The sequence below is a fragment of the Opisthocomus hoazin genome, chromosome 5, assembly GCF_030867145.1.
Source record: "Opisthocomus hoazin isolate bOpiHoa1 chromosome 5, bOpiHoa1.hap1, whole genome shotgun sequence".
NCBI classification, from domain to species: domain Eukaryota; kingdom Metazoa; phylum Chordata; class Aves; order Opisthocomiformes; family Opisthocomidae; genus Opisthocomus; species Opisthocomus hoazin.
In genome coordinates this window covers 45959679-45979081 of record NC_134418.1, presented here as the reverse complement: position 1 = coordinate 45979081, position 19403 = coordinate 45959679, and the positions used below count along the sequence as shown (strand labels likewise).

At 45.3% G+C, this 19403-nt stretch overlaps 1 protein-coding gene across 2 annotated transcripts; it reads right to left on the bottom strand.

The window, feature by feature from the left end:
* Nucleotides 1-7729: 7729 nt before the first annotated feature.
* On the bottom strand, nt 7730-14067 carry LSM6 (LSM6 homolog, U6 small nuclear RNA and mRNA degradation associated). 2 transcript variants are annotated; one of them, XM_075421083.1, is made up of 4 exons: nt 13983-14067; nt 13114-13226; nt 9523-9636; nt 7730-7994 (listed from the first exon to the last, which is right to left on the bottom strand). In XM_075421083.1, the coding sequence occupies exons 2-4, from the start codon at nt 13205-13207 to the stop codon at nt 7960-7962; spliced, it is 243 nt and encodes an 80-aa protein (XP_075277198.1). In that variant the 5' UTR covers nt 13208-13226; nt 13983-14067; the 3' UTR covers nt 7730-7959. The 2 variants fall into 2 exon arrangements, with proteins under 2 accessions (XP_075277198.1, XP_075277199.1); XM_075421084.1 differs by lacking the exon at nt 13983-14067 and adding an exon at nt 13644-13724.
* Nucleotides 14068-19403: the final 5336 nt, after the last annotated feature.

Below are 19403 nucleotides of genomic sequence, written 5' to 3'. Positions count from 1 at the left end.
TGAAAACAAAGGCAGCTGGGGGGGGGAGCAGCCAGCTGTGGGGTTTGTGTGGGACACCCTGGAACTCCTTTGCAGAGGTGCAGGAGGATCGGGCTCTCGCTTGCCCCGTTACCCTCCCCACACTCCCCCCCTTCCACGCTGAAGCTTTGCAAAGCAAAGCCACGTCAGCTCCCTCTAGGCCGTGACCCCCGGGCAATGTGCCCTGTCTCTCACACTTACATGGGAGTTATTTTGGCAGTAAAAGCAGAATTTTGCTAGAAAGGCTGGGAAGGTGCGTCCCATGTGCCAGCCCTGCCAGGAGAGGCCATCAACACCCCACAAACCCACCTGACCTGGCACAGGGCACTAAACATCTGGTGTGTGTGACTGTCCCTCGGCACACGAGCTGCATTCAAGCCCAGGCTGTCGCCCCTGCCCTGTGCCTGAGCTGTGCTGCAGCCGTGCCAGTGTCCGGCCGCGGAGCAGATATTTTCCCCGGGCTTCCCAGCTCCTCCTCAGATCTGCCTCGTCACTGCAGACTGCTCCGGCCATCGGGACTCTCGGCTGACCCTGGCCTCTGTTGCCAGGCTCATCCCGCTCACTGCCAGTGGCTCCTTGCTCCCAAAGGATGGAAATTAGGGTCCACTTTCTCGTCATCGTAAGAGCTGCCATCAGCAGATGCTTAACAGACTGCTGGCAGCTTGCAGCCCCGAGTAGGGCTGGAGGAACAGAGTAACAGCCCCATCGGCTGGCTGGCTTTCCTTCAGCCAGCAGACCTCAAGGGGCAGCATCAGATGTCCCAGGGCCACCAGCAGCCGGGCTGGCCCTGTGGTGCAGGGAAGTTATCACAGACAGAGGGGCGAAAGAGCGCTTGGTGCCTTGTAGTCCTCTCCCTCCTCAGGTCAACGCGTATCTGAACGCGGAATGGGTTGGTGCTGGTGCTTGGGCTGCTCTCCCTGCAGGACACCACCAAGCTCACAGAATCACAGAATGGTAGGGGTTGGAAGGGACCTCTGTGGGTCATCTAGTCCAACCCCCCTGCCGAAGCAGGGTCACCCAGAGCAGGCTACACAGCTCCGTCCTGTCCTGTCCCATGGCTAAAGGAGGTACACCGAGAGGTAGGTGACACCACCACCTTTTGTTTCTGCAGCTCCAGCAATGCCTAGATTTGGTCCTGCTTGGGGTCTGTCTGGAGCAGGCACTGTGGTGACCTCTGCCCGGGGTGTCCCCCAAAAACTGGAGGCAGGCTCGCAGACACCTCGCTTAGTAGCGCTGTTCCCGTCAGCCCGCCCTGCTCTACAGCCTGTCCTTTAGAAGGGAAGCAAGATGCTGGCCTGGCACTTAGACACTGCTCCTGACAGCCCAGCTCTCATCTGTTTAACTGGTTTGAAAGTATGGGAACTGGTGGTACTGGGCTCCCAGCAGCCTGCTCTCCTCTGCATTTGCAAGAGGCATTATAGTCACTGAATTTCCAGATAGAATGTAAGTCTTACAGTTTTCTTTTGTCAGTGGAAGAAGAGAGTAGTTTAGGGGAAGGGAGGAAGAGTTTGCATTGTTGCTTCTGTTCCAGCTTGTAATTGCCCATACTTCATATACAAAAGAGAGTACCTTTATCCTGTGTTAATAACCAATCCTTTCCTGAAAACACTGGTCTCTTACGGCTTTTCCTTACTGAATTATTCCTAAGCTGAACTATCCCTTGCTTATAATTCCAGCATAATAAAGCAGCAGCTCCAGACCTCTGACAATCTGCAGGGGAAGAACCAAACACATGCTGCCATCCTGGCACAGTGGCCAGGTCTGAAAACAGCGTTCCAGGTAAGTGTGGGTCTTTGCATCACAGCATGGTGTCACAGCATTGCATGGTCTTCTTCAGCTGCTGCCACGCATTGGGCACACGTTTTCATTATACCAGCTCCAGCGAGGACCATTTCTCCACTGGCTTCCACCTGAAAAGGGGGGAAAAGCAGCAGAGCACAGACCCTGAAATAGCAGTGTCGGGTGCTCCCTGGAACTCTGTGTAAAGCTATGGGGAGAAGGGAGAAGAGCTCCAAACGAATGAGACGCAGACCCAACCCATCTGTAAAACACCCCAGGGTGTATGGAAGCGCTGAACTGGCTCTGCTCGCTCCCAGCGCTGGCAGCAGCCTGTGGGCAGGGCAGGGGGCTGTACCGAGGTTTAGCAGAGCTGCGTGGGGCTGCCTGCGTGCAGCGTTCATTGCTGGGCTGATCCAAAATACAGCCTTACGCAGAATTCATCCTCCCCGCGTCAGTGGCTTCAAAGCCACCTCAAACCAAATGTCACAACCATCTCCTCCTTAGAGATGGAAAAAGCCTGTCACAGTCGTTACCGTGACACAAGCACCTACCAGCAGCCTTGAACTGCATGTTCGAATGCCAAGTGACAGGCAGAAGTTTCCAGTAAGAAATACAGCCCTCTCCATAGCCTCTGGTTGCATCACCCACCAGGACAGCATTGTCTCACCCTTCTGTGGCCAGAGCTTTGACCTGCTGGAGTCACTTGAGCTCAGCCAGGCTCTGCGTAGCACTCTGACTGTGAGGCCCAGACAGACGCGAGCAGACCACGGGGCACTGCTGTCGCTAGAGAGAGGTTTGCCTTTTTCCCCTTGCAAATTTCTTTGTTAGTAGGAAGCTGGCAAGGAGAAGGGAACATAAGACAACTTACACCCTGCATATTGTTTTCTCGGCAGCGTTGGTGTAGTGGATTTCTAGAAGAAAAAAACAAAACAGTTGGGATTTTAAAATTGCACTAGGGAAAACTGTGCATGCTCTGTAATAGCTTCATAATTAAGATAGACTATAAAACACATCATTTTAAATTTCATTGACAAAGTGCACAGAAGGATTATAAAACCAGTAACATCCCACGCTCTTTGATGCAGAAACTTTCTTCTTCTTGCAGGTTGCTTGTACATCTCCACATCGTCAGCGCACAACAGGGACAGCAGTCGTGGAGCAGCTGACACGGAGCAGGTGCCGTGGAGCTCAGTATCTAATACAGGCATGGATGTAAGCAATCCAAAGCTGTCACTCAACAGCAAGCTGGTTGCTTCATTGACAGGTTGAGAAATGCTTTGCTGCTGGAAGATAATCAGAGTTATAACAAGTTAGAAGTCCTTCCCAGTCAGTTAGTGGCCACCTGAGTCCTGTGAACAAAGTCGGGGGGGGGGGGGTGTTATAGAAGAGTTGATTAAGGTTGATCAAGCACAGAGCTTGAACGAAGGTGGCAACAGTTAGTTGAGTGCAGATCACAAGGAACTGGTCATTAAACCAACGAAGCTGGCAGCACCATCTTATTTAAGAATATTGCAGATCATCTTTAAAACAAAGAGCGGTGGCCAGCTGTGAGAAGAGCAGTTAAAAACCCAAGGTAGGAGAGCGGTAAAAACCCACAGTAGTCCCACAGGGAGCATGGAGAACAATGCCCACAAACCGGCATGTCAGGGCTGACCTGTGCATGTCTGTGGCTCTGTGTGTGGGGAGACCAGGGAAAAGAGGAGGTTTCTCTGACATCTAGTTAGGCAGAAGGCTGGCAGAAGTACTGGCAGGTCCTTCCATTTCTATCCAGTTGGCTATTCTTGCTGTTCCTTTATCACGCTTACTGAAGCGTGTCCGTGGACTCCCATGGCTGGGAATGAACCGACACATATACACACGCAACATATAATGTGAGCTTCCTTCCCTTACAAATTCAGCCTAAAAAACCCCAAAACAACCCTTCATTGTATTTGTAGCTACTGCAACCTGTGCAGCTGTTCTGTGCTAGAGGAGGGGGTTAAGGGGAGAGACAGAGAGATGGTGCAGGGCTCTTTCTGGATCTCAGTAAGAAAGGCCCAGCAACAAATAGCTTAACAACAGCTTTAGTAAGACAGACAGGGAATACAGACAGCAAGCAAACTGAACACCCCTGCAGATGCTGGGCACCCCGCGTTCATGTAGCATTGGCCGGGGCCCAGACCGACTTCCCACAGTGTGCTGCTCACAGCAGATGCAACCCTGTCCATGGGGAGCAGCTCTCCCTTTTCATCACTTGAGCTATTTTATAATTTCCTCACAAGAAAACAACCCTCTTTCTAAAGGAGGTTCTCATGAGAACTTGTTGCTGCTCTGTCAGATAAAGGCAAGGCCAGGCAGGTGGTGCCGAGTGGGAGCTGCCCGTGAGCTCCGGCATTACGGAGGGCTGGTGGAGGTGTCCTGCGGCCAAGGGATCCGTGCAGCCCAACGGAGAGCTGAGAGCCACGCCAGGCGTGCAGCCCAGCCCAGCCCGAAGCTGCTGCATGGATCACTGGCTCCTGAATGTTCAAGGGTCCCTCGGTCAGCATCAGTACAGCAGATCAATACAAACCGACACGGGGCTGGAGCTGGCCACAGGCACAGGTTGGCACACTAAAGATCAGGCAATGCTTTGGTACCATCAGTCAGACATTTGTGGGCAATCACTTTGCGAACACTTTCACGCTTTCTCGACTATGAAACCTGCAGCTGTGGGGCACAGCTGGTTGTTGGAGCTGGGTAGAAGCCTTAGGACATAACGGGCACATCGTACCCAGAAGGGGTCTGTGCATGTTTTTTCATTCTAACATTATGAAAAAGATAGAAAGAACTCAAATAAATCAGGTTCAGGGTCTTTTGCGTTAGATTCCCTTTGAACTAGGAACCAGGTAGCAACAAATTGTCAAACTGGGTGGCCATCAGCGCATGTAGCTTTAAAGGAAAACTTTCCCAGCATGCTCTGCTCCCTTTATATAGGGGCACTCCAGGGCACTGCAGGCTTCAGTAGTAAGCTGGTTTTTGGCTGCCTTGCTACACAGTGAGTACTCACCTCCTTCTCCCAGGCTTGCTTTCTCTGGTTTGCATAGCCTGTGCTGTGTTGCTGCTCCCAGCCAGGCTTCTGTTTAATGACAGGTGGCTTAGTTTGGCTTTTCAAGTGCAAGAAACTTACACTGGGTGTGGGGATGTAGTAAATCCAGAGTTATTGCTCCTCTTAAGAGTCTGTCTGTGAATTGAATGTATGGAAGGGGTTGGGGTAGTGGTTGAATGGCCTTGGTTTCATGAAATGATCTCATTGTGTAGAAGTACTAGCTATGTACACGAATGCAGCTTTAGCCTTTGAAATTCATTTTTATTTGTTAGTTTTGTATTACTTAATTTTGGGTGCATTCTTCTAAGACAAGTGATGGACAAGCACTTTTAAGTTGCTCAAGGAATGTTTCGTTGTCAGTTCTGACCTAGAAGAGCTTGATCCACAAGTAAAACCATTTTATACAGTTACTGAGGCAAGAGCATTAGGATATGGTTAAATGAGGTAACGTGAAGGACATGTGCATTAGTGTCTAATGTAGTCTTTTGTGTGTGAAGATACACAGTGTTTGTAAGAGTGTGTTTGTATCTCCCAATGGGATAAGGATCTCACAAGTTAGGCTGAGTCATTTTTAAGCAGCAGGAGTTTGTGAAATACACCATTCTACTTTGATATTTACAAACATGTATGATGTGATGCCTCACCTTAAACTCTGCACAGTGTTCCATGTGCTACTCTGAAAGCTGTCTGGCCACTGTCTGATTTACTTGCGGCTGGTATGTTGTCCTACAGAATACAGTAAGTCAAAACAAAATCTGTAAGTAAAATGAATCCAAGATGAATGTTTTATCCAACTCAAAACAGACTGCATCCAAACACTGACTGAAGTCAAGCTCAAATGTTCACTTGATTTAAACATCGGAGGGGGGGAATGTTGTAAAATGTACATAAAGGTCAGTGATTGTGGGGAATTAAATGTTTAATTTCTTTAGCTACTTCTGAAATTTGAACATGACTTACAACAGCTTATCTTAATGCACATTTTCCTATCTACCTCACATAGTAAATAGTGACTTCATGATCTAGAACACATTAAAAACCCCTCAGCATGTAAGCTACATAGCATTTTCTAAGTTCAGAGTTTAGTATATGATTAGACAATCTGAAGTAGAAATCACAATTGAAAAAAGTTCTATAACTACACTTGTAGAAACAGAACTGCACTTAAAGTTAGTGATCCAAATTCTTGGGAGTAAATCAAAATCTCTGCAAAATGTGTTGCTATAGGTGGGTAGGTGAAGGAGGGTAGAAAGGTGGAGAAGGAAGAGGGGGGAAAAAATCCTAATCCTGTCTTAAAATAAAGACAAACAAAAACCCAGACAGTCCCCAGGAATGAACGCACACAGAAACCTGCCAGCTGCATATAGATGACAAAATAAATAAGAAACTGCTTACTCCTCTTGGAGGTACATCTTCCTCTTTTTTATTAAGAGGTCACTTACAGAAGAGCAAGTTGGTGCTTTGTACTTGCATCCTAGAACCTTTTCAACCCTTGTTGGAAAATGATAGATTACTGAAGCGTATTATAAAGTAGCATCTCTATTTCTGCGTTGTGTAGTGGCTTTTGAAGTGTTTAATGTGAAAAGGTTAACTACTGATTGCAAAACAATTTAGAATTATTTCTTGATCTTAAAAAAATAAATTTTGCAACCCACATTCTCTGTGTTGGATAACTGAAAAATTACTATACCCTGCTTGCATTAGAGCTACTGGTACTTGGAAAGAATGAGCCAATGTTACATTCACACAATTGTCTTGTGTTCATCCACAACTAGAAGTATTTTTGTTCCTGGAGGCACTAATAACTGCCCAAAGAATAAAGCAGGGCTTCAGAAAACTCATTTAAAAAAACTGGCTAAACCTCACCATGAGGTACATTACCCTAACGTATAACTTTGTCGTGAGGAACAAGAAAACATTCTGAGTATCTGATGTTAAGTGCAGTAAATATCTGAATGTTCAGGGTTCTTCTTCCCTTGGCTGACTGCATGTAAAAGAAAAGATATTTTATACGTTGGTGTAAGCACTCGTGTAAAACTGAGCTGGATTTACTTACTCAGCTTTGATTACCTGGGAGCACTGTTGCAAAACATAAACAAGTTCTGACCCTGCCTGCACAGAGGTTCCCCCTCCCTAATGCATACTCCATGCTATAAGCTTAATATATTTGTTCTCATTTCTGGCCAGCACATAAAGAAAGAGAATATATAGATGGTACTAGGTTGTGGTGGGAAGTGGATGGGAAAAATGAGCAAACTGTCTGAAAAGGATACATATGGCATGTTTACAAAAGCTTTTAGATTCCTAGTCTGGTTTCAGGAGTAGCTTTAGATATTAGTTAAAATTGCTTCTTACTGAAGAAGCCCATTGTGTTTGGTAGAGATGCAGGAAAAAAAGGTAACTGCAAGCTGAGGTAGGGTGAGGAGTACAGAGGCAGGAGGTGAGGCAGCTACCAGCTGTGTCAGCATATCAGCTGAGAGCTTTTCACCTGTGACTGGCTTTCTCTGCTGGCACACAGCTTGCTTCTCACCCTTAGGGCTTTTCTTCCATTTGATTCAATTCTTCCCCCACCCCTAACTGCTGAAGTGTCACTGTCACATCCCTTGATTCAATCCACAATTCAAGATTTTTTTTTTGACAGATGAACTTTTTACCAGTGAGTCTTAGTAGATTGGCATTTAAAGCTGACCCTGTGTTTTCCAAAAGGGACAGGTCATTGTCACCAAAACATTCGCACTTCCCAGTATCAACTAAACTGTTGTTTTGCCATCAATACAAGGCTGTGATTTGCGATTGCTCCATGCCTGCTTACATTCCAATCGGTATTTCTGTAATTGCTAGCATAATTAACCGAGCTGTTGCTTTGAATTAGTCTTGCGGCACTATTACATGCTTCTCTTTTATTTTTTTTTCTGTACAGTGGAACAAAGCAATGCTTTGAAACAAAAACATTCAGGAAGTTTACACTGGTTTACATTTATTAAAAAAAAATATTTAAACACTTCTGTATTTCACCTGTGGATTATTAACTACAAATCAAATAGGGCTCATCACTTCAAAGAAGTTCGCAAGTACAAAACAGCCTCCTCCTGGCATCTTCACATCCTCCTCTTCTGCGTGCTTATGTACAATACTGTGAAAAGGAGAAAGCGGCACACATGAGGGCCCTGGTAAATAATGTGCAGAAGCCTATTTATTTAAAACATCTTATTTCCATGGCTTGTAAAACAACACTGTAATGAATCCCATTCAGCATGAACAAAGTCAGGAAAGTTTTAAGTCCAGGTTTCAAGAAATGCTATGAAATTTACACATTATGTACTACTTTGGTTCAGTATTTATTATATTCATAGTCAAACTACACTCCAGCAGATGCAGGCTGGACAGAGGAAGAATAAAGCCAGCTACCCTGCAGCATTACTGAGGGGAGCATGAGAGTTTCTAAGCAGGAGAATTATGGGTGTCGCACACTAATGCTATGATCTTTCAACAAAAGCTGGAAATAGCAAGCCCTTTGGCAAAGCTAACAATTACCTACAAAGCAGCAGACATCTTCCACCTGCTTAGCCGGTGATATACCTAGAACAAGTCCATGCACAACATCAAACTGCATCGTGCTTCTGAACCTGGGATGTCTTAAGTTCTCTGCTCAGCCTGTTCTTCAGCCTCCTGCTTCTCATCTATTTGTTTTAACTCTTTTCGATTCTTATTGCCATAATTGATTCTCCAGCCCCAATGTCACTGCACGCCTTAGCATAATAATCCAAATCCCTTGCAAAAAGCATTTGGCCTTATTCAAGGATTAGTTCTCCTCCCAGAATGCTCTTTTCACACTGGTGTTACATTCTTTTTGACTCTTTTTGTAACATGGGATTCAGGTTTTGTTTCTTTTTATCCCCTCCCTCCTTCCTGTCCTCCATTTTCTTCTCAAGTAACTTGATCAAACTCTGCTTCATTTACCTTCTCCACAAGTCTCTTCACATCTGACTTGTGAACCTTTTCTGTTTTTAGATATTCTTCTCCCTGGCACGCCCAGCTATTACAGCCTAACTGATACCACAGAGTCATTTCAGCAGCCTGGGACTGTCCTTGAAGTGCACTAAAATCCACCTACTGCACTGGGATATTCAAAGGCTCAACAGGAAAGTGCAAGTGGTTTTCTTGACTGGTGGCAAAATCTTTACTCATAAAGATGAAAATAACCTCCAGTACTAATAAACAGGATTCATTCAGGTCTGGACAAGTGCATCAGAAGAAAACATTACGATGTCATCAATATCTGTGCTGTTTCATAAATTTATGCAGTAGTTTGCCTGGCAAAACACAAAATTCTATGGAGCAGAGGCCATCTAAGCAGGCAGTAACTGCAAAAGAGTAAACCTGTCAACTGACAGGAAATAAACTCTATGGAAGGCTAGAAAAGAGCATGCTTCTCTAAATGAACTTCAAGTTCAGAGGCAAAGAGGGGCCCACAGGAATGCAAAAAAGCACAGATGCTGAAAAGTGAACCTCTAAAAAGTAAATACGTTAAGGTTTCCAAGAAAGCCTAAAACTAATATTCTTACAGGCAGCTTGCTTACACCTCAGCCACTCCTCAAATTCAGATGTAAATATCAAAACACAATCTTCTATTGAGCAATAACATAAGGAGGAAGAGTTACCATTATTTCCTCTGATAAATGCATCCCCATACTTGTTCTTTAATTGTCCATTTACATATTCTTCGGTCTGTTCCAGAGCTATATTCATATACCCATCCAGGCAAGCCAGGACACCTGAAGACAGTGACAGTTTAAAAGTGAATCAGCTTAAACTTATTTCAAAATAAACAAAAATGCATTGTGTTTGAGTAGTACTGAAAAAACCTGTACCTTCATAACAAATGAAAAGCCCAAGCTTGGCCAGATGAGTCAGTAGATCAGAGTATGCTTCAAAGAATTAAGCTGGGAGCGAGGAACCCCAAGCACTCTATTAGCAACTTTATCAGCTGATGTAAGAGTGGGAGTGGCAGAAAGAAGTCATTAAGGCATGACTTTCAAAAGACTGTCAGTTTCCACTTTGAGAGTTTAAGTTGTCCCTTCTCATGTGTGTTTTAAGCCATACACCTGAAAAGAACCTTTTCAGGTGTGACATTAAGTCTAACTGGATAACCTAAGGACAAGACTACAAATTGAGATTTCATCAAAACTTGTAGAGGATATAGCTGAAAAACCACCCTTTTAATACATGACATCATACACACTTTTTCATATTTATTTTCATGCTTACAGATTTAGAAGAACATTGGCTGCAAGTCTCTGTTTTGATGTAAACAAAATTCTACATTTTCAACAGGCAAAGGGTTTTCAAATGACACAGAAATCTTCCCACAAAGATAAAATTATGCTGTTTAAATTAATGCAACTCAAGAAAAAAAATCTCTGCCATTCATAATATTAGATGTTCTTTTGATCAGGAAAATATGCATTTGAGTAGCAGTGATTTTTAGAGAAGTATTTATATTCTCACTTCTCCTAGCCCCTGTTGAAGGCTGTACCTTGTTCACACAGTACTTCCTACATGGCAGCAGCATGATGGACACTTCTTCATTCAAAATCGCTCCTCGGTGTCTACACCCCCTCTTAAGATCAGAACCATGGTCATCTACAAATTTAACTTGCCTGATCAAACAGACTGTTCATGTAAGGAACTGAACGTGGGGATTACCAGATGTAAAGAATTGCTCAGAGCATGCAACCAGATTTGTTACTGGTGCACATAACTTGTGAAAAGCTGCAGTAATTCTCTCCGTCCTGGCACACAGAGACAATATTAGTAAAATTTTTTTTTTTCCTGTTTGCAAAATACCTGATTTATTTACCTGGCATTAAAACTCAAAATACAGTGTCTTGGCTGTACTTGGGGAGGCAGAAAACTCCAGGCTGAGAATCCTCCTCTAAGACACATTCTCATTTTTCAGAAGTGTTACTGTAATATCTTCCATTAAATAATTAGGAAATCAAGTTCTCCTGCCAACTTGTAATCGTTTGAGGATCATTATTTTCCTTTATGTTTTTCTTTCCTCTGCTTTCACACGTAGGAAAAACTGACTGCTCACAAAGTGTAACTAAATGCACCAAAAAACCCAAACCAAAGTCAGAACTCTTTTTCACTCCAGTAATCCTGATTGTTCCACGTAACAACAGAAAACAAAAAGCTTGTCCAAAATTAAAATTGGACTCTGGATTTTCTTAAGCTACCAGTCAGTAGGCCACAAATGCAGTATTTACAAACTCTTTTGTTCCTAGAGTGCATTCATGGTTGTTTCATTCTCTTCCTCCTTTTCTTTGTGTTTACTCTCGGGCCACTAATGGCATTTCATACTGTCACTGCCCATCCTGGCTAGTACTTTATCTGGTTTATCTATACGTAGGTATGTTTTAGCATACATATCCATCTCTACACACAGAAATCATACATATTGATTTATCACTGATTACTTTCCCAGGGCTGCTTCTCTTAGACATGCACGGCACGTGGCAGTGAATAAAGACACTTTAGGGTTACACATCAACACTTGCATTACGCCACGTTTGCACGTGTGGTGGCTCGGAGGGTGGAGGTACAGACATAAAATTAGCAGCACAGCCTAGAGGGAGAATCTAGACAGATTTGCAACAAAAGCTGAGATGCTGGGTTTTTTCATGTTTGGCTTTTACAAATGTTGGTCAAATTTCTGCAGAAAACAGAGTGTGTATTTTTCAAATGAGAACAGTATACAGGTTTTTAACCACAGGATCACATCAGGTGGGAAGGAAGGAGAGCAGAGGGAAATAAAGAAGGAAGGGGAAAAAAATCCAGTAACAAATAAGCGTTCAAAGGAACTATGGTTCAATTCCTGGTAGGTCTGACTGCAGACATGTTAAACTAGCCTTGCTGAGGGGAAAGCTGAGTAATTTACCTGCAGCAGTAACAAATGGGTCTTACCAAGCATAAGGTACCAACGTTCTTAAAGAAATTAGAAAGTGCATCCAAAAACCAAATCTGGTTTGGCCTTGCCTTGTGTGTACCTTTAGGTAAAGGATGACTTGTTTTAACTGACTTTAATGAGCTGTTGCTACATTCTCCTGTAAGAAAGAATTGAGAGGCCAAAGACCAATGAGAAGGAATGAAGTTTTTAAGCAACCCCACCTGAAGTGCTCAGACATTGTGGTTCTCAAAGAAATGACACACTGCAAATTTTGTCAGCTGAGAAACACTGAAGAGGAACAGGAAGGGATAAGAAGGCACTGCTTGCTCTGTCAGAGAACAGTAACAGTTTAAAACTGTCATAATACCAAGATTCCTTGTCCCAGCACAAAGAAGATTCCTCTCAAGTGCCAAGCTGAGCCAAGTGAAGCAGTGACCTGTAACAGGATGTTTAAATCATTCCTTCCAGAATAAAATGTCTAAATTGTGCACAGAGATACATGACAGTTTTAATTAAGTTTGGACAGTACTAAAAAAACTGGACAGGCTGATAGTCTTATCCTAATGGGAGTAGCACCCAGACATTTCATTGAACAGCGTTGTTTAATTTCCTGGTTAAAACCCCCTATAATACTACATACAGTGCAAGAAGGTATACAGATGGGCTGGAAGGCTCTGGAACAAAACTGCTGGACTGCGTTAAAATGAACTGGACATACAGCAGCAAAAGCCACACTAAGCTTTCTCCTCTGTCTCTGTGAGTCTTGATCCAACATGTGTCTAGGCAGTTGTGTAACCAAGAAGGTAAATAACTCTTTCATCCCCCGTGTCAGAGCAGGCTTGTGACTGATGGCACAGTTTACTGTTTGAAGCTTTTCTGAACCAAGCTCTATACTAGGAATTGGAGACCAGGAAGGTGAAGAAAAGGGTAGTTCCAGTAAGGGCTGCTATCAGAGCACTGAAAAGAGGTCTGCCTGGCCATACTGAGAATTGTAATTCCAGCCAATCTTTACAAATATCAGTTTAGAAACTCAGAACGATCCTGACAGTCCAGTCTAACCATCTGTGAACTAAGGACACTAATGATTTCAATAAGTAATTTTAATCTTCTAAATCTACCCTTAACATCCTTTTCATCAGTTTCTCCAGAGCTGACTTTCTATTTTTAACGTCATCACTCTGAGATCTCTATTCATATACTCCAGGATTCTGGATCACACTGTTTTGCTTTTCAAAAGCAATGCATCTGTTCCAGCCTCCCCAGAAACAATGACTTTACTCAGTGTGAGAGACAGAGAACTTACCTCGATAATCAACTCCAGAATTTAATTTTACAACAACTGGCCTTCCAATGATTTGTTTTAGAAAGTCACTAGGGGTTTGCTTCCGTAGACTCATCCTGATCTTCTCTGGTAATCTGGGAAGAGAAGTTACAGAAAACATTTGGATAAGAAACATGCTCGCGTAAGGTCTTTAAACACCCAGCAGAGACGTGGTCCCTGATGCTATCAAAGAAGATAAAAGCAAAACATTAAGGCTGGAGGTGGAGAGACAGAGCTCCTAGAGCTGTAGCATTAAACTTTCCCTGTGCTATTTTTGTAAATTCTGAAATTATTAATAAGAATCCCTCTTTGCCATGCTGTGTATCTTGTAAACATCTGAGGGAGCCAAAGGCCTCACCTTCTCTGTAACACCTTTTGCTAAGATACTTTTACTAAAACTAGAGAGCTGCGTCTATAGTAAGTGGGTTTTATCTTCGGGGGCGGCGGGAGGAGCCAGTGGGCGCTCTACACACCGGAGTCCGTGCTGGAACCGCAAGAGAAGGGTATCTGACCTCGGCTCACGAGTACGAGCAAAGAACACAGCTGACAGGATGCCTTCAGACGAACCGGTGCAGGCGGGCTGCGTGCGGACGGAGGCTTGGCACTAAGCTGCAGGGAGACCCGAAAGGACGCCGAGACGTAAGCACCCGTGTGCTGCGGGGCCGCTCGCCTCGGGCGCCGGGGTCGCTCCGTCCCAGCGGCGGCTGCCCTGGCGCCGGAGCCCGCCTCCCGCCCCGCCGCAACGCCTGTGGCCTCGGAAACGGCCGCAGCGGACACCAGTAACGGCCGCCGCCGTGACACGCGCACCGCGGCCCCCCGCCCGCGCCGCTGGGGCCCGGGCCCGCACTCACCCGCCGCCGCCCGCGCCCCTTCCCGGCGCTCGCGCCCAATCGGCACCGCCCCGCTACGGCGCGGCGGCAGGGTCAAGCCGCGCCGTCCGCGGGAACGCGCGGGGCTGGGCCCGCCCGCCCTCCGCCCGCCCTCCGCCCGCCCTCCGCCCGCCCTCCGCCCGCCCTCCGCCCGCCCTCCGCCCGCCCTCCGCCCGCCCTCCGCCCGGTGCGTGCGTGCCCGCGCGGCTCCCGGGGCGAGCCCCCAACCCGAGTCCGCGGTGTTGGGTGGGCCGGGCCGTCCCGTCCCCCGGCGGGGTGGCAGCTCCGCGGGTTTCTCGTTTCCGTGGGCCCGGCCGGCTCGCCGAACCCCGGGATCGTCCCCGGGGGCGCCGCTTTCGTGGCCCGCTCCCGCCCGGAGCGGCGTCGCGTCGGCTGCTGGCTGGGAAGCGGCGTGCCCCGGCGCGTGGCGGGGCCTCCTGCACCGAGACCCGCTGCGTGGGCCCGGCCGGAGGGTTGACGTGGTGTCTGGCGGCTGCCGGCGCCCTCCGCACCGGGACGGGCGGGGAAGGGTTGCCCGGGGTCGCTCGTTTTACGGGTGGATTGGTGACCACGGAAGCGAAGAGGCCGTGGGGTGGTTTTTTTTTCAGATGTCACCTGGGAAGAGCACGGCACAAGAAGAAGCTGAACTTTCGCCTCCTGCTTCTCCCCAGCTTCTCGGCCGTCTTTTCCCCTTTCCCCCAGCTACGCCCTAATGTCTGGAAAATATTCCACACACACACCCCCCCCCCAAGGGATTTAGCACCGTGACTGGAGTTAATCGGCTGTGAAAGCTTCTGGACTGGATGGGTTATTTTCATTCTTCCATTATTGATTTAGTGTCTTGGTGAAACTCTCAATTCTTGTGATACAAAGAAAATGTACTATGGCTTTTCAGAACAGAGATTTGTATTCCGTGTTCCTTCTGGAGCTGTTTGTCTTCTCTTGTTGAACGTGTATCCAGTGACTTTTTTGCCCCAAAGCTTAGGCTAAATAAGAGGCGAGGTCCACAGACCCGACCAAGTTCACCTGGCTGTCCCAGAGCTGGAGCACAGGCACGGCCAGGAAGGTTGGGCCACGTTGTGCCCGTGTTTCCAGGCAACCATCATGTTAATCAGGAGCATCCAACTGTGCTTGATTGTATCTAATACTTGAAGCAGAAAAGGAACGTGAAATAGTTACTCTGGGAAGCAGGCTTGCAAAGTTTTATCTGGCCGCCTGACTTCAGTGCGTAATATTTTGATGAGGGAGTATTCTGGTTTTCGCTGTTGTCTATCTCCATGATAAAGTTTGGGCAAGTAGATTTTTCATGCTTGGACATGTGAATTTTCATGACAATTTTGCAAGTCCAGCTAGGGATATGTGATGGTTTGGGAGCCTTCCTCTTTGTTTTGTTTCTTATGAGTTTGTCTTCATAGCTTGTATTTCTATTATTTTGCTAGCCATCAGGACCTGATGAGCTACTTAGCCTTCTGCTCAGTAGGCTGCTTTCTAGCTTGCTTAGGCATACGTTTAGTGTCAGTTTCTATGTGTGTGGATACTTCGGTGTCAGAAAAATCCTTCTACTTTCCTGCTGCATACACTATTAACCTCACAAACACATCTGTTTTGAATTGTGGGCATTGAGACTGGCAAGTTTTGTATCCTTAGCTATTCTCTTTCACGGTTTGAGACCAAGTCATGAACCCAAATCTTAGGAAATTTTCCTTGGTTTGCCAGAGGTCCTAAAGCAATCTCACATGCTGTTCCTAGGGGTAAATTAATCTTCATGCAGGAAGGTGCATGTTGCTGAGCACTCTGGTGTAGCATGAGTCGCACCTAGGAAGGCTGTTCCCATCTTGTATATTTAGGCTGAAGATTACGTCATCACATCTGTGATTAGGTAACCTGAAGAATGTGTTATTTCCTGAGTGACAAAATGCCAATGACCTTGAGAAGGTGATCTTCAAAGGATTTAAGTGATCCACATTCAGTGGACTCTTTAAAGATTTCAAAGCTTCAAGAATGAAAACAAAATTAAGCTGTCGTTGGATAACGATTCTCTTTGGTTTGTTTGTCATCTAGATGAGAAAGGATTTTGATCTAAAACATCACATACCTTGCTATCAGTAGATTCTTTTAAATACCACACTGCTTTATCCTTTCATAGTGTACTGTGACAGAGGTTTTTCAGCTGTATAACTCATGGAAATCAGCGAGATGCTGCCCTTGCGTTTTAATCAAGATGAACTTGAAAGGTGAACATTGTAAGTGGTAGAAATTATTTATAATTTTGTAATAAAAGTTTATGTCTAACACTCCAGATTTCATACATCTGCTATGTGCTGGCCCTGAGATACAGAACAATTGCAATTGCCTTTACATTTGGCCTTAGATGAAAGGTCATAAATTACAATGATAGAGTTCGTAGTCCTTCCCAGCTCACAAAATTTCCATATTAACATCTTCACCTCAGACATAAATGGTTACAAAGTTACAAAGAAAAGAGTTGTGTTGGCCTCTGTCAACTGAACTTAATGATGAAAGTGCGTGGATCGTGTACTATTGCTAACTCTTACGCATAAAGCATCGCAGAGTCCTTGTTCAGAGGACCTAATTAAAACTTTACAGTTAACTTTAAAAATGAAATGGGATTTGACAGTCTCTCTTTCTCTCTCTTTAATGCAATAAAACCCACTTCAAAGTTAGGAAGGTTCTTCTCTCCCAGCTACTTGAAATAAAAGCATTTCCGTAGAACGAGGTGGCTATGTAACAGAGAATGTGTTAAAAGGAGTGTCCAATTTTTCTATTTCTTGTGAAGTGCACACCATTTATGCAAGTTAAATGCAGAACAACAACAATCCAGATGACAAAAGAATGTCTGTGGCAGATTTTGAATGCAGCCTAAATAATCCCCGGCTGCAACCAGTAGATGAAAAAAAGAAGATGTATTAAACAGTCCTCACCTCAAAATTGTGTCAAAGAGAACAAACCCTTTCCAGCCACAATCACAGCATACCCCATGATTTTAACAATCAATTTTGGTGCTTTCTTAGATTAGAAAGGAAGAAAAAATAGATTTGAAAATTATGCAAGATAATAAGAGGCCAACATGAGTTCCAAATCCAGGGAAACTTTTCTTGTTCAGAGCCTCTGAGAGTGTGGGGGCAGAAGGAGAGGTCAGCCGCCATGAAATAGTGTAATTCAGGATTAGCACTGTTATCACAAGGTTTCCTGAGGGCCCAGAACTAAACATGGTATTACATTTCTGGAGTCTGAGAGGTGGAAGGTGAGATTCTGCTCCCACTGAAGCCCTTGGAAGTTTTGCTAATTACTTCTCTGTACTAAGGATGCCTCTAGAAATTATTGAAAATACACCTGAAATCTCAAAACAAATCCCTCTCGATGAGCTGGAACCAAAAGTATAACTGCTAGGCTGATAGTTGTCACAGATTGGTTTTAGAAACTTCTCAGTAACGATCCCTGCTGCTGAACGATCAGTTATCCCACTGGCCTGATCCAAAACTCCTCCAGTGGATTCAGGACAAGGCTCTTAGGCTGCGGATCCTTTCCATCCACTTTGGATCAAGAAAGCACCATACGTGCTTTCTCCGCAGCTATCCCATGGGTTTCCCAAGGGAGAACCTCATGACAAGAAAGCTTTTGCAACGCAAGCGGCTTGTCTCCTTTTCAATCCTGAAACAACTCCTGTGCCAGACGAGTGAGGGTTAGCTTCCCCCTCGCTGCTGTGGGCCCGCAGGCTGTTGTCTGATCGCAAGCGTGATGATTTGCCGAGGGCAGGGCTCTGTGTCTCGGTCGGCGGCATCAGAGGCTGTGCTGTGTGCAGAGAGTAGATCAGTGCCACATTCGCGCTTTGGCACAGAACTGCTGAAGCTGACCTCGCGACTCTCTTGAAGTTGGCATAACCTCCATGCTCTCTGTCCCTTTCTTTTTCCTTCTGGGCTGTGTTCTTTTGCTATGATTTGTGCTTCTTAGAAGCCGCCTTCTGGTGTCCCGGGGAGAGGAATTGCACGTTGAAGGGTGCAGGAAGAAGCAATAGAAGGGAGGTGTTAGGACCTCTCTCCTTTTCCTCCTCAGCAAACTCCCTGGTAAACAGGGAACAGTCAGCAGGTCCTCGGTGAGCTGGGGAGAATAATGTGAGAACTCAGTCGGAGGCTTTCTCTCCATCTCCTAGACTTTCAGGTCTGTAGAAAAGAAGGGGAAGATCCCCAGAGGCTTTCAGAGTTCACTTCATTCCCTCAAGTTCCTGGGACTGCTCTCCTTGGCTTTGCCAAGGGACAAGCTTTTTCATGAGCCTGAAGAGGTTTGACATCCCCCTTTGCAGGCCTTTGGATGGGAGAGTTCAAGCCTTTCAGCGTTTGAATGATAGTCTGTCTGCGCCTGTACAGTAAAAGAGCAAAGATTTTTTCCCCTTAAATGAAGGCTTGGTAGTCCAACATGATTTCCCATGCCCTGCGAAGATCAGCAGAATTGCTGATTCCCAGCCATGTTCTCAATTAAAAAATTAATTTATTTTAAAATTGGACCTTAATCAAAAGATACTGGGTTTGTGCTACAGATTTCAGATGGAAGAGCTTCATAAAATTCTGTCATCTTCAAGTTCTTCTGTGTGCTCACCGCCTTGGGGTGTTCATGTCTTCCTGTATGGGTTGAGTGACATGATTACCTTTTGTCATATGTTTGTCTCTCCTATAGCTTAACAGATCACATGGAAAATTGTGCTTTCTGTTACATTAAGTAAAGGCTGGAAGCTCCACTTGTTTCTTTTCTGCAGCACTCGGCTAGATTCTGTCCAAAATACAATGGAATTGGACACAGCCTTTTGTGTTTAGACTTTCTAAAATATTTACATCAAAGAAACACACGTTCTCTATTTTTTTCCAGTGTGGAATATCAATTCCAGATGACATTTCAATGTAAACTTTTCCATAGCCAATTCAATGATGCTAATTCAGTCCTTTAGGTTGAAGACTCGTGTCAAGTTTAAGCACAGGCACGGGCTGAAGTGGCTACTTTAAATTGACCTGCTGGTGTAAAGCACCTGCGAGATTAGTTCCCAGCTCCCCAGAAATGCTTCTGATGCAGACCTGGGGATAGGAAGCAAACAATTCGTAGTGTAGTAAAAGCAATCCATACCTTGTTCTGAAGTTCAGTGAAGAGGGAAGACTTAAAAGCGTTCAGCCACCTTTCTGTCCCTCTCTGACCCTTTCCACTTATGAATCTAGCTGATGCCCTAGGGAAGAAGTATCATCTGACTCATAGGACAAATAAGTCTCTTTTTGGGAGCTGACTGGATCTGCCATCACCTGACTTCTTCCAGCCTCTCAACCCAATTTTTCCATTTATCTGACCCTCCACAGGTATTTCATATATGGGGAAATTTTGTTTGCCTCTCCTCAGAAAGAT